The following is a 12580-nucleotide window of genomic DNA, read 5'->3' as shown; positions in this document are numbered from 1 at the left end:
TAACTGTAATCCCAATGTTACCCCTCTTTCATTCATGGGCACTCATGGAAGATACAAACACATGATCACCTCATATGTGACCAACACTACTTTCTTATTTGTCAGTATTTCATGCACGAAGGGTTAATCAGTACTGTACGGTAGCTTGAGTCGCCCCCCCCCCCCTCAGTGCTTCAGTGCTGCAATGCTTTCTACAGTTATAACTTATTGAGATAACACTATCTGTCTGCCTTTAGTTTTAGGGCTCCAGTTAATTGACTAGCAGTATGCTATAGCTTGAGGTTACACTACAGTGATATTCGTGCAGGTGTTGCTATCCAGTACCTACAATGAAGCTAATACAGCACGTCCAGCAAATGGTGTTCAAACGTGACAGCTCTTACGGTAGACACAGCACCTCCATGAAATATTCATTTTGATTGAGCTATTTGAGTGGCCTGAACACAGAAAGAATGGCAGCCAAGGGAACCTCGTGTTGGTCCTGATGTATATGAGATGTACATACTGTACGTTGTAACCATAGCGGGCTAAGCAATGCTATTTAGCAATGTCAAGGATGCCGATTTCACCTGCTCAGCTGTTTCACAAAACACGTGGTCTGCATATTTGTTTATTGCGTCAGATAGAATAATGACGAGGGTAGTAACGCAATTCCAATCAGAGTAGACGGGCTCGTCATGGGCGTTTCTAACCCACTGTTTTCAATACTTCAAGTATATGTGGGCGTGCCTTCTTGCTACTTATGTGTGACTAAGCTGTTCAATACGGTTATTGTTGGCGTAAATCGAGCATCAATCCGTGTGGGTACTGCTTCGTTATAATTGCACAGGACAGCATCTCCAAACTTAATGTCTTACACTAAACTAGCTTCAGCCCTCAGAGCGGGTTCCGATATCTGCTTGACCCGAGCAGTAATCTCCTGCAGGCTCCGGTCCACGGTCGCGTCTCCTCGAACCAAACCGAGCTCTGAGAGTCAGGATCAGCCGATTGATGCAACCAGATCGGTGCTGAAGAAGGCGGCAGCCCAGGTAGATCACATTTCCCAGACAGAAAATGCGTGGTCCAAGTCTGAGGTGTTTATCGACTTTGAAAATACCAAGGAAGCGTACAAGAGCAAAGAGACGTCGGAGCTATTGAGAAGTTTGCTGGTTTTTAGGCTGTGCTCTTTTGACTTCCTGGTGGACAAGAACAAGGAGGTAAGTTTTCAAGCGACGTGCTTATTTTTTTATTATTTATTTATATATTTCTGCAAGATAATTATATATAGAGAGTTTAGCTAGGTGACTGACGGTTCCTTTAACAAACTGCCTAATAAACTGTCAACATATTACATATTATATATTTTTCAGCAATATTATTTACAAAGTTGGTATAATTTAAATTCTAAGCATGTTTGTTTTGGCTCTGAAGTATTACTACGAAACCTGAAGCCTACTCCTAGTGGTGCCGCCTATCATTCTCAATTCTGCAGGTTTGAGTTAGAGTCGCTGCCAGCGTCTATCCATCTGCAAGTCTAAACTCGTGCAAACGCTTGACCTGTTGCCCCGACTACTGCAATGCTCGGAGACGTAAATCAAAGGTTATTTGATTGTAGTATACAGCATGTTGCAATCTCATCTAGCGCGAATTGAATGCGTGTGGGTGAGGAGCGGGAGGGTAGAGATGAAATTGAAATTAAGAGGGGAAATGATGCAGAAACTGATATATTAAACAGTTTCACACACACACACACACACACACACACACACACACACACACACACACACACACACACACACACACATTTCTTCATTTGCAAGCCATGATTTCAAATCGGAAATGTTAGGTTAGAAACAATCCCTGCAAAGATGGACTTGATAGAAAAATGTTTTTTGCCTTTTCCCCCAGCTGTTCAAAAAGGCCTATTAGCTGAATATTATTTATTTTTTTTGGCTGGTATTGGCTTAAAATATTTTAATTGAAGCACCACATAACAGCAGGGTTGAAATATTTAGCTGTACCACAACATTTTCCCCATGTAGCTCAAATCTTCAGCCTCAGGACTGGCTTTAATGGGTAACTCAGTGAACTGATATGTCTGTTTAAACTAGGACCTAACACTGATGTCATCTTGCACTGGCTGTAGCTTCAGGAGAAGTTTGTGCTTTCTTTCTTTTAGCTGATAAACCTTAGCAAAAAGGTCCTGGGGAATAGGCTGTTTGAGCAGCTGATGAAGATGACCTTTTACGGGCAGTTTGTGGCCGGAGAGGACCAGGAAGCCATCAAGCCCCTGGTCAGGAGGAACCGTGCATTCGGGGTGGGCTCTGTGCTGGACTACGGTGTGGAAGAGGACCTGACGCAGGAGGAGGCTGAGAAGAAGGAGATGGAGTAAGAAAGAACTTTGCTTCTGAGTTCTCTTCAGGGGCTGCACATTCACAAGAGGGGGGGGGGGGGGGGGGGTCAAGGTGGGTTAGACTGTGGACGTTCAATTTCAGAAGGGTTCATACAGTATTGGCATGTGCTATGTTGAGTCATGCCTGCTTTGGAGCTGTGTTGGCTTGTGAAACATCACCTTATCCCACTAGCTAAGCATGTGAGCTGCCTTAAATATGTGTTACTCCGTGTAGATACACTGGCATACTCTAGGCCCACCACACATGAAAATGTAATTAACAGGCACTTTCTTCTTGAATGAAAATGTGGATTCGTATCCTAAATCTTGGGAATACAGTAGCGCCAGTCCAGTTTTAATGAAACTTGGTAAAGACATTCTTTTTAGATTAGATATTCGATTATCAGACTCTCTGGATAGAAGTACTGTAGGCTGTGCGTTTTGACTCTACTAACACACGCACGTTTTTACATTGCTAACATTCCCCTTTATCCTGCCGTAAATCCCAGCAATAAGAGATTGTGTTTTTTATTAACTAAGAAGTCTGAGTCAGCCACAGGTACTGACAAGTCCCTTTGAGTATTTTAGATTTTATGTAACACAACCTCTTCAGTTTGTCCTTGTACAAGGGGTACAGATTTTTCCATGCTAGACTAGAGCTGCTCTTCCTTTGAGCAGGTTATTCACACATCAGAGCTATAAACAGGCGCTGTGCTCCTGGCTGCCTGAGACCAAGCCTGCACTGTGATTGGCTCTCTGGGAGGGCGAGCCTCTGCAGTGCCCAGTTGCTCTGGCAAAGAACGCAGTCACAAGCAGTACTGTGTGTGAAATAACCAGGATGCCAATGAAAGTTACGCAATCTGTGTTCGTGCTGGCTTGATAGAGGCATTCCTTAGATCAGCTCAACAAGGCTCGGCAAGCACTCTCTGAAAAAAGCTTTTTGAATAAAAGCTGTAAGAGGATTTGTTTATTGTGTTAACCTTCAATTAAAAACGTTATCAGAGGGTTCTCTTGCAGAGTGGGTTTTATCTTTCGCTTGGATTGTGTGTGTCCTGATAGAGAAGTGCATTGAAAGAGGCTGCAGTGTCTGGGAGAGGGCCGTACTGTCCAACATGAAACTGGAGAGTTTCTATTCCTGCCTTCCGGTAACCTGACCAGCCTGCTTCACCCAATCTTGAATAGTGTATCAATGTGACCCAGGCTCAGACACCACTGAGTTCACTCTGTTTTGTGTGATTACTGAGAACCACCCAATCCTAGTTTGTTTCCCTTCTCTTGAGGGGTGTAGCAATCCGGGGGTCTTTAAGTACTGTTTGATGAAGCTGTGAGGCTCTGAAGAGGGATGGCTTTAGCACTTGTCCGTCTGTGTCACAAGATACAACATGCCAGCATGGAATGCCTGTTTTGTTAGGAAATATAAATAAGGTTTTGCCAGGTAAGATTAACTGTGAAGGAACTATTTGTCATTTTTGTGTTATCTGTTAGTCTAAGCCCTTTACTTCAGAAACCAAAATCTTGCATTATACATTTCCAATAGGCAGCCCGAATGACAAAGTGCATGGATGGAAATACGACTCTTATTGCAGTGTGTAGGTAACAAGCTTAGGTGTGTCTTGTTAAAATTCTATTAAAACCAGTTCTGAGGCGGACTCCTTATCTTGAGAGATTGTTACTGGTTATGTGCAGATCAACACTATCAGCAGAGATAAAGTGAGTCAGCTGTGTTCCACTGGCTTTGTAAAAGTACTGGTCAAAGAGATCAGTCAGGAACAGCTGATTGTTTTTCACCTACATGGCTTTTGTTCCTTCTGTGCAATGGTAGTCTTATTTCCATCCCTTTACTACAGTATTGAAGTGTTCTTGTTTACCCAATTCAAAGAGAGACATGTGTACAACATTGCTGGGTCTGGATTGCTCAGCAGGACACACTGAAGTTACTGGGTGCCAGCTGCCTCCTGATTGATCTGGTTTTCCTTGTTTAAATATGGGACCTCTGTAGTGATTGCATGATGTTTGCAGCCTGTGCCAGCACCTGAATCCGGCTGACAGATCATGGCAGAGCTCCAGACAGGGTGATGGAAAGTCAGCTGCTGGGTGGAGATGCCTGTCCCTGGTTCAAGTTGTAACAGGATTCCCATTCGTTTCTTAGACTGTATATTTTTTTTGCTTGAACTTTGCACATGGGAGGCAGGAAGACATGCTTAATGTCACCAACAACTAGTTGCATCAATGTGCACGCTTGCATCAAAGCAAGCGAGCATAGTTGGGCCGAATTGCCTTTTCTCGTTATAAAAGTTAAGATCATAGGACCAGTATTTGAATATTCGAAAAAATGTATTAACTTTTTTGGTAAAAAAAAAAAAAAAAAAAAAGTTTTTGATTGGGTGCAGTGCTTTACTCCTGATAGATTACTGCTTTGTGATACAATGTTTTTTTTTTATTCATCTGTTTCAACTGATTCATCTACAAATGATGACTGTGCCTTATCGCTGTTCAGCTTTGTTTTGAAGCTGATAGTTTTTTCTGTACTGATCTTTTAGGTCGTGTGTCTCTGAGGCTGAAAAAGAGAACCATGGTGAGTCCTTACACTAGCATTGATGCACATATGAAGTAATCTGGAGTTATAAAATGATGGACCACTTCCTTTCTTTTTACTCCAACATGATGTTGTTCTGACATCCCTACCTCTGTCTCCTTTATAATTTGACATGGACAGACCGGGCGTGTTGCTCCTGGTCCTTTGCTTTCCACTGATGGCTCTAATTTCTTTTTACAGGGTATTGGCAGTTTCTGTTGTGTCTTTTTTTCTAGTCATTTCTACATTTTTAATCTATATTATTGCTGCTGCATTGAGATTTCTGTTTACAAATAACACATGCCAGCCTATTAGAGCATCAGAACAATGGACCTTTGTTGTGTCTGTGTGAAATGTGTGGAGTGAACGTCGCTCCTAATGAAATCGTTTGCTTGTTTGAATTTGTGCCTTTCTTTCCATCAGCAAGGCGTGGAGAGACACCCTGTCTTGTTAATGCTGCTGCTGCTGCTGTCTCCTGGTCTTCCTGATTGTTTCGGTTTGTTTTCAGGGGTGGATCACAGAGAGAAGAAGTACAAGGCTTATCGGCGGTTTGGCGACCGGCGTGGGGGGGTTATAAGCGCCCGCACTTATTTCTACGCAGACGAGGCCAAGTGTGACCAACACATGGAGACCTTCCTCAAGTGCATCGAAGCCTCGGGTATGTATGGCACCATTCATACTTGCCTTTCTTCTCCATGGACACTAGTCTACATTCCGTAAGCCATCCTGACAATCGGCTTTGTTCTGGGGGAACAGGACAACAAGACTGAAAGATTATAAACCCACATAAGTATTCTGTTGTGGTTCTGGTTGACCTGACCTTTAAAGGTTCTGCGTACTCGGCATAGCTTCTTAATGTCCCCTGAAAGACCTCTGTAGTTCAGCGTTGGCTTTGTTTTTCTAAAGGTACGTGATATATTCTCGTTCCTCTAGGTGGAAGTTCAGAAGATGGCTTTTCTGCTATTAAGCTGACTGCTTTGGGGAGGCCACAGTTCTTGGTAAGTTCCTTGCGTGTGTGCTTGCTGACACGGGTGGCTGTACATTTGGCTATTTCACTTGAAAAACGTAGTTCCCGATTAACACTGCAGGACAGCACAGGGTAACCATGTGATTGCTCTTTTCTTTCTCTTCAGCTCCAGTTTTCTGAGGTGTTGGTGAAATGGAGACGGGTCTTTCACCTGTTGGCAGCAGACCAGGGGAAAGCAGGGCTTTCAGCTCTAGACATCAAGCTGGAAATGAAGCAGCTGCAGGTAGAGTTTTGCTGCTAATGACCTTCAGATTCTGATTAAATGCAAATATTCTTATCCTTCTGGCAGTTAGCTTATCGCACAAGTTAGATGGGGACACATTTAAGTCTTGCTTGTCTTTCCAGCAGCACATTATTTGAATAAAAAGAATGAATTAATAACTTTGTCAAAATGAATTACTTGGGCTTTTAATCAGAGTTATGCTTGTGAATGGAGGAAACATAGCTAGATGTTTGTATTTCCGTTTTATAGTCTCCTTTTTTTTTTGCTTTCATTCCCTGTAGGAGAGTCTTGCAAAACTTGGGCTGGGAGCTAAAGATGAAACGCAGAACTGGTTCACTGGAGAGGATCTGGGCATGTCTGGGTAAGGAATCTGGATCTAGCTGTTTGTTTTGACATTAAAAAGCTGCAGATTTCAAGAGATCAATATGCTCTCCTGTTGCTTCCAGCACTGTAGATCTGTTGGACTGGAACAGCCTGATTGACAGCAGGACCAAGATCTCAAACCTGCTGGTGGTCCCAAACCTGGAGGTGATGACGGGGTCTTTGGTGTTCTCCTGTTGATAACAACATGACGGCCTCTGCTGGCAAATTGAGGAATTGCACTTGAAACTATTTAGACACACAATGGCAGTTTGCTTTATTTTAACCAGGATCTAAGACCTAATCTATGTATTGTAAATCATAGTGTGCCCCTGTAAATGTCCATGTAGTAGTCTTATCAAGAAAGGACTAAGCATAGTTTCAGTATCATATCGACAAATGCATACAGATATATATTAATAGCTATATTGGATTAGTTTAGCGGTGTGCATTTGCTAATGTGGTGTTTTGCTTGACTTGTACTCGGCTCTAGTGTTGACAGAGTTCTCACCCTCCTCAGACTGGCCAGCTGGAGCCCCTGCTCAACAAGTTCACTGACGAGGAGGAGATGCAGATGAAGAGGATGCTGCAGAGAATGGACGTCCTCGCTAAGGTGAGGTGATACCCTGCAGTCTGTGATTACACAGGCCAAGGGAAGGGGTGCAGGAATGGGCACCTTTACTTTTCTGTCATTGGACAAAGGTTGGAACAGTGAACTGTTTTTTGCGATCGAGAACTTGTTTCGTCTTAACTGTTTATTGTACTGAAACAGTTAGTATTGATAATCATGTTATCTGCAAGAAGTGTTTTTGACAGTCCTCTAAATCTAAAAAGGATCTGTATCACTGCCACCAAAATGTTTTGTTTCTCTGTTCCTGTAGACAACCAATTTTTCCATGTAGAGAAATTCCCTTTAATTCATTCTTTTATTTCAAGGGGAATAAAATTGTGTGAGAGGAAGAACTACTGGCCAGCGAGAGTCACCATTAATGGGAGTCAGAAACCTCATTATTGTCCAGTTCCTATGTTGGACCATATTTCTACAAGAGCAATAACACGTGGTCCTTATTAGACATCAGTCAACAATCAAACCGAGGAGCATAGGCATAGCTTTGTGTGTATATATATATATATATAAAAAAAGATAACTAGCTAGCTAACTATAGCCAAATGAATATAGAAAAGTGAATGTGCTGTAACGTGTCCTGCTGTGCTTCGTTGCTCCAGAAAGCTTTACAGCACGGCGTGCGGCTGATGGTGGACGCAGAGCAGACCTATTTCCAGCCGGCCATCAGCAGACTGACCCTGGAGATGCAGCGGAAATTCAACATGGAGAAACCCACCATCTTCAACACCTACCAGTGCTACCTCAGGGTAAGAGCTCTGGAGAGAACCAGTACACAGCCAGTAGTGCGATTTAGTGTATCGACACGCAGGCTCCCTTTGACCTGGCACTGGCACTGGACAGTCCTTACATAGTCCAAACAATTTCATACAGCGTGAGGTAGTTCAGGTTTAATGATCGGTGCAGACGTGAGAACGTGTTTAAAGAACAGTGAGCTAGAGTTTGAGGAATTGAAGTTCTTTCACACCAAACTCTGTGAAGACTTCTTGCGATCGAATATAAATGTGAATTAGGCACGTTCCTTCTGTGACCCACTCCTCGCTCTCGCAGGAGGCCTATGATAATATGTCGCTGGATGTGGAGCTGTCTCGCCGCGAGGGCTGGTACTTTGGTGCCAAGCTGGTACGAGGTGCCTACATGGACCAGGAGAGGAACAGAGCGGCAGAGATTGGCTACGCAGATCCCATTAACCCAGACTACGAGGCGACCAACCAAATGTACCACAGGTAAGGCGGTGGTGCTGACGGCAAATTGCACCATGAAGAAAACACTAGGAGCTTAATCAAGAAGTACAGTATTTATTACTGCATGTGTTCCCACTGTGTCTACACCTGTAAACATCTCGCTGAGACCCGGTTCTTTCTTTCTTGTTGCTCTCAGATGCTTGGATTATGTTCTCGAAGAGATCAAACACCATAGGAAGGCCAATGTGATGGTGGCATCGCACAATGAAAACACTGTCAAGTTCACTCTACAGAGGTACTGCAGGCATACCAAACAGACAAACAAAAAGGAATATATATATATATATATATATATATATATATATATATATATATATATATATATATATATATATATATATATATATATATATAAAACTGTGCATATCATGTACTATATAGCCAAGCAAATGAAGAAATGCAATATTCCATCATTCTATTCATGCTGATTGCTGCACATGCTACTGAAATCATTGATACATTAATTTATTTATTTATTAAACAGGATGAATGAATTGGGGATCCATCCGTCGGAAAACAAGGTCTACTTTGGCCAGCTGCTGGGAATGTGTGATCAGATCAGCTTCCCTCTGGGTAAGTGGCTGAAATGTCCTGTCGTGGAGTCCTGGTCCTGGGGAACGAGGCTGTACAGTGTGAAAGTTGTGTGGATCGTACAGTTATTGCTATATTATTATTCCCTGTAACAGGCCAGGCCGGGTATCCAGTGTACAAGTACGTGCCGTACGGCCCTGTGAACGAGGTCCTGCCCTACTTGTCCAGGCGAGCCCAGGAGAACCGAGGGATCATGAAGGGGTCCCAGCGGGAGAGGCTGCTGCTCTGGACTGAACTCCAGCGCCGGCTGCTGAGCGGAGAGATCTTCTACAAGCCTGTCTACTGAGGAGAGCACTGGGGGAAATAGCACTGCTGTTCATTCCTTTCCTTGTAAACTTGCCAGTACTGAGTTTCCTCCAAGAGTCCCGGATCATTGTAATAATGAACCGGAACCCGGTCTGTTCGTTCCGGGCAATTCCAGTACAGGTTTTTGTTTTGACCAGTTTCTTCGCAGTTATAATGATGATTTATTTATTTAATTAAATCTCTATTAATTGACAGTTGTTATTTGTGTAGGGATATGAATAGTTGTGTAGCCTGCATTGTCAGGTATATTAATTACCACTGGCTGAATGTCCAGGATTGACTTTAAGTACACTGGAAAGATGACAAAATAATGAACTGCCTCGTTTGGAACAAAACCCTGAGTGGCGTTGCCCACAGTGCCCAGATTTAGGCCGGTGCAATAGGAACAGCGAAGGATTCAGACATGATTTGAAGAGCTCTTGACACATTTTAAGGAAACCACTTGTTGAATCACTTTGATCCCTCTCCGTTTTAATGAAACTCATTTCCTGCATGGTTGCTCAGCGATTGGACAAGCCAACTCTTACACAGACATGCTTAGAAATCCCTGTGATATTATCACAGAGCAGATGGTTGCTAAAAAAAACAGCATTGAGAGGTGGCGCCAAATGCTTTTAAGGTGTCCGGGACAGACCTGTTAAGCTAATCTTTGCAGTCCATTAACTAAGAGCTGAGTGTGCTGAAGGCTCCTTCTGCTTGGTAACATACACCCTCTTTCTTGATGTCCAAATTATCCGATATAAGTATATAAGATAAAGCCAGCATATTGGTTTTAGATAATGTGTGACTGCAAAGGATTGGTATTGATAAAGAGGGAAAATTACATTGCAGTGTAACTTAGCTTGGAAACCCTGCAGTTTCACTGCTAATCCACAGAGCAGAGGACGAAGGAGGGATCATTAAAACCAGTAAAGCTGTACTGGGAAGTGAGTTTCTTTCGATCCCACACTCCAAACAGGGTGTTATTAGAACTGATATCAGGATAGCCTATTTGGATTAATTGGTAGATATCCTGTGTTCTCAATTATTGGCTGCCACATTATAGTTTTTAAATACATGTACCCTTGCAGGCAAGAGCCATACACAATGTCTAGTGCTGCTTGGAGGAAACAAAATGCTGTCCTTTGTATGTGCTGTGTTGTCTGTCTTTGTTTTTTTTTTTAAACAGAGATACAAATGTATTTAAAATGAACAGTATAACATGCTTCGTATTGCCCCTGTAGGCCAGGGCGTGATGTTCAGTATGCTGTAGTGATCACTACCTACCAGGGGAGAGGGTTAGAAGCCCGCTCTTCTGCTCCAGTTGCTATATAGCCCTTTGGATTTCTTGGGTGTTGAGCGGTAATGTTAATGTAGCTAACCTGGCTTGTTTAGAAGCTCTCTTTGGTTTTAACCAGTGGGCTGTAAGAGTTGTAATCCTGGGGATACTCTTGAATGTTATTGTCTTGTGGCACTGTTTTAGAAATAACTACAGAGGAGATGACAGTCTTCTGAGTGAATGAAAAGCAAAAGGTTCCAGGTGTTCCACCAGTGAGGAAGACTGTAGTCTCCAAGTACACTGCATGTTGCCAGCAGCTATACCTGTTACATGGCAAGCGATTTGCTCTCTCCCTGTTTTAAGATCCTGGCTGAAAATCGTCAAAGTGCTGCTTTTGCTCGGAGTCTGACTTGGAGTCTGGTTGCAGGCTGCAGTTGCTACAGGTCCTTTGGGAAGCATGTTTATCCAAACTGGACTGTATTATCACAGGATAACCAGGATCCAAGTGGAAGTGGTGGACAGAGAGAATCCACTTGTTGGGTAATGTGGGTGTGGCCACAGCTGCCAGCACTGTCTTGATGTGTCTTTTTAACTCTTAGTGTTGCTTCAAATGTCACCTTATGAGGGTGATTTTGCTGTTCATGTATGTATTTATATATTTCTTTCTATAGTTCAGTGTTAACTTGTGCTTGGTTCTGCTTCCATGTTGTGCAGACGCAAGCTGCTTTTGTAAATAATCAAACTGTGTTAATGGTGTTTGTTTTAAATAAAGGCCGACCTTGGCAATCAATATGCCAGAGAAAGCACTTTCCATTGGCAAAACACGGCCATCAGATCGCATGTGTTCAGTCCGACGCGTCATTTAAACCGGAGTGGCAGCTTCTAATTGGTTATATTTCAGAATTAAGTGCGAAGCAGCAGTTTTCTGTTTACTGTTCACCCTGAGTGGCAATTCATGAATTAGCCAGCCTTTTAGTCATGCGTCTACACAGTTCCTGTTCTGCTGTTAATCAAATAAGTAATATGTTTTGGAAAGCCAGTCGCAAGAGCAGTTCTCTCCCCGTGCCAAGCCAATTCCTAACCCCTCGTTTAACTCTCAAAGGTGGGGTTTGTGCCGAATTGGACAGTGGCCAGTTTCTGGGCAAGGAGCAGATTGTAAATGCAAATCGCTTGTTTGTTTTAAAAGGGAATTGGTGGTGAAGATTTGATGGGGTGAATTCTTCTGTTTAGAAGTGGTAAGGATGTTTAAATGCCAAGCGATGTATTTTGGTCAGAGCATGGTAAATGAAAGTGGGAGTGTTTGAAGTCAGCCTGTCAGTCAGTTTGCAAGGTGAATTCAAGTGCTGTGCTATTGTTAGACATGGTGGACTGTGATGTAAAAACATTATATTGTTCAGGGTTCATAGCTCTCTGACATCGAGACACATTCTTATAAATGTTTGACACAAAAATCCAGTTTCTGTAATTAATCCTGAGGTTCAGATTGTGTCAGTATTTTATTCAGTACTGACAGCAAAGGGGCCTTTTAATGAGGTGTTTATATTTAGTGTTATAAACCCTCCCTGGTGATTTATGGTGCAGTGGGTGAATTGCCTGTTAAGTATCATAGGGGCTGTTTTTCCCATCTTAAACACAAATGTCTTGTTGTTGATTGTTATGTTGGGGGGGAAAATATAAAAATAAATAAATAATGGAACGCTATTGTACATTTAAATATACTGTTCTTGTGGAAGGAAGCCCTCCACTGCCAACTCTAGTACAGACTGACTGACTGAGTTTACCATTGTACTGTGCCTTGTGATTGTTAATTGTGACCATCTTGAGTGGAAACCTAACTGCATATTGAGCTTAAAATTAAAATAAAAAAATTGAGTAACCTCCATTGACTGTGTTGTTTATACTGTATTACACTGTGCGAGGGATAAAGGATCCACTCAGTTTCATTGGTTGTGGCCCCCTTTGTAAAGGATTCTGTCTTCACCTTTCCCAGTGTGGCCAGT

At 42.7% G+C, this 12580-nt stretch overlaps 1 protein-coding gene across 1 annotated transcript; it reads left to right on the top strand.

Moving 5' to 3' along the window:
- The first annotated feature begins 734 nt into the window (after nt 1-734).
- On the top strand, nt 735-12170 carry LOC121299715 (proline dehydrogenase 1, mitochondrial-like). The gene is made up of 14 exons (XM_041227659.1): nt 735-1196; nt 2159-2367; nt 4912-4946; nt 5455-5604; nt 5880-5944; nt 6080-6196; nt 6478-6557; nt 6643-6724; nt 7077-7169; nt 7784-7930; nt 8232-8407; nt 8562-8660; nt 8910-8998; nt 9112-12170. The coding sequence occupies exons 1-14, from the start codon at nt 849-851 to the stop codon at nt 9300-9302; spliced, it is 1881 nt and encodes a 626-aa protein (XP_041083593.1). The 5' UTR covers nt 735-848; the 3' UTR covers nt 9303-12170.
- Nucleotides 12171-12580: the final 410 nt, after the last annotated feature.

This window comes from Polyodon spathula, chromosome 25, assembly GCF_017654505.1.
Source record: "Polyodon spathula isolate WHYD16114869_AA chromosome 25, ASM1765450v1, whole genome shotgun sequence".
In the NCBI taxonomy this organism is placed as follows: Eukaryota; Metazoa; Chordata; class Actinopteri; order Acipenseriformes; family Polyodontidae; genus Polyodon; species Polyodon spathula.
Note: the sequence above shows the minus strand (reverse complement) of the source record. Positions and strands in the feature narration are given on the sequence as shown.

Excerpts from the sequence above, each read along its gene's own strand:
- LOC121299715 (XM_041227659.1), top strand. The coding sequence starts at position 849 with ATGTCTTACACTAAACTAGCTTCAGCCCTCAGAGCGGGTTCCGATATC. Across the intron at positions 6,558-6,642 it reads GAGGATCTGGGCATGTCTGG|CACTGTAGATCTGTTGGACT; the intron begins GTAAGGAATCTG and ends TGTTGCTTCCAG. Across the intron at positions 8,999-9,111 it reads TCAGATCAGCTTCCCTCTGG|GCCAGGCCGGGTATCCAGTG; the intron begins GTAAGTGGCTGA and ends TCCCTGTAACAG.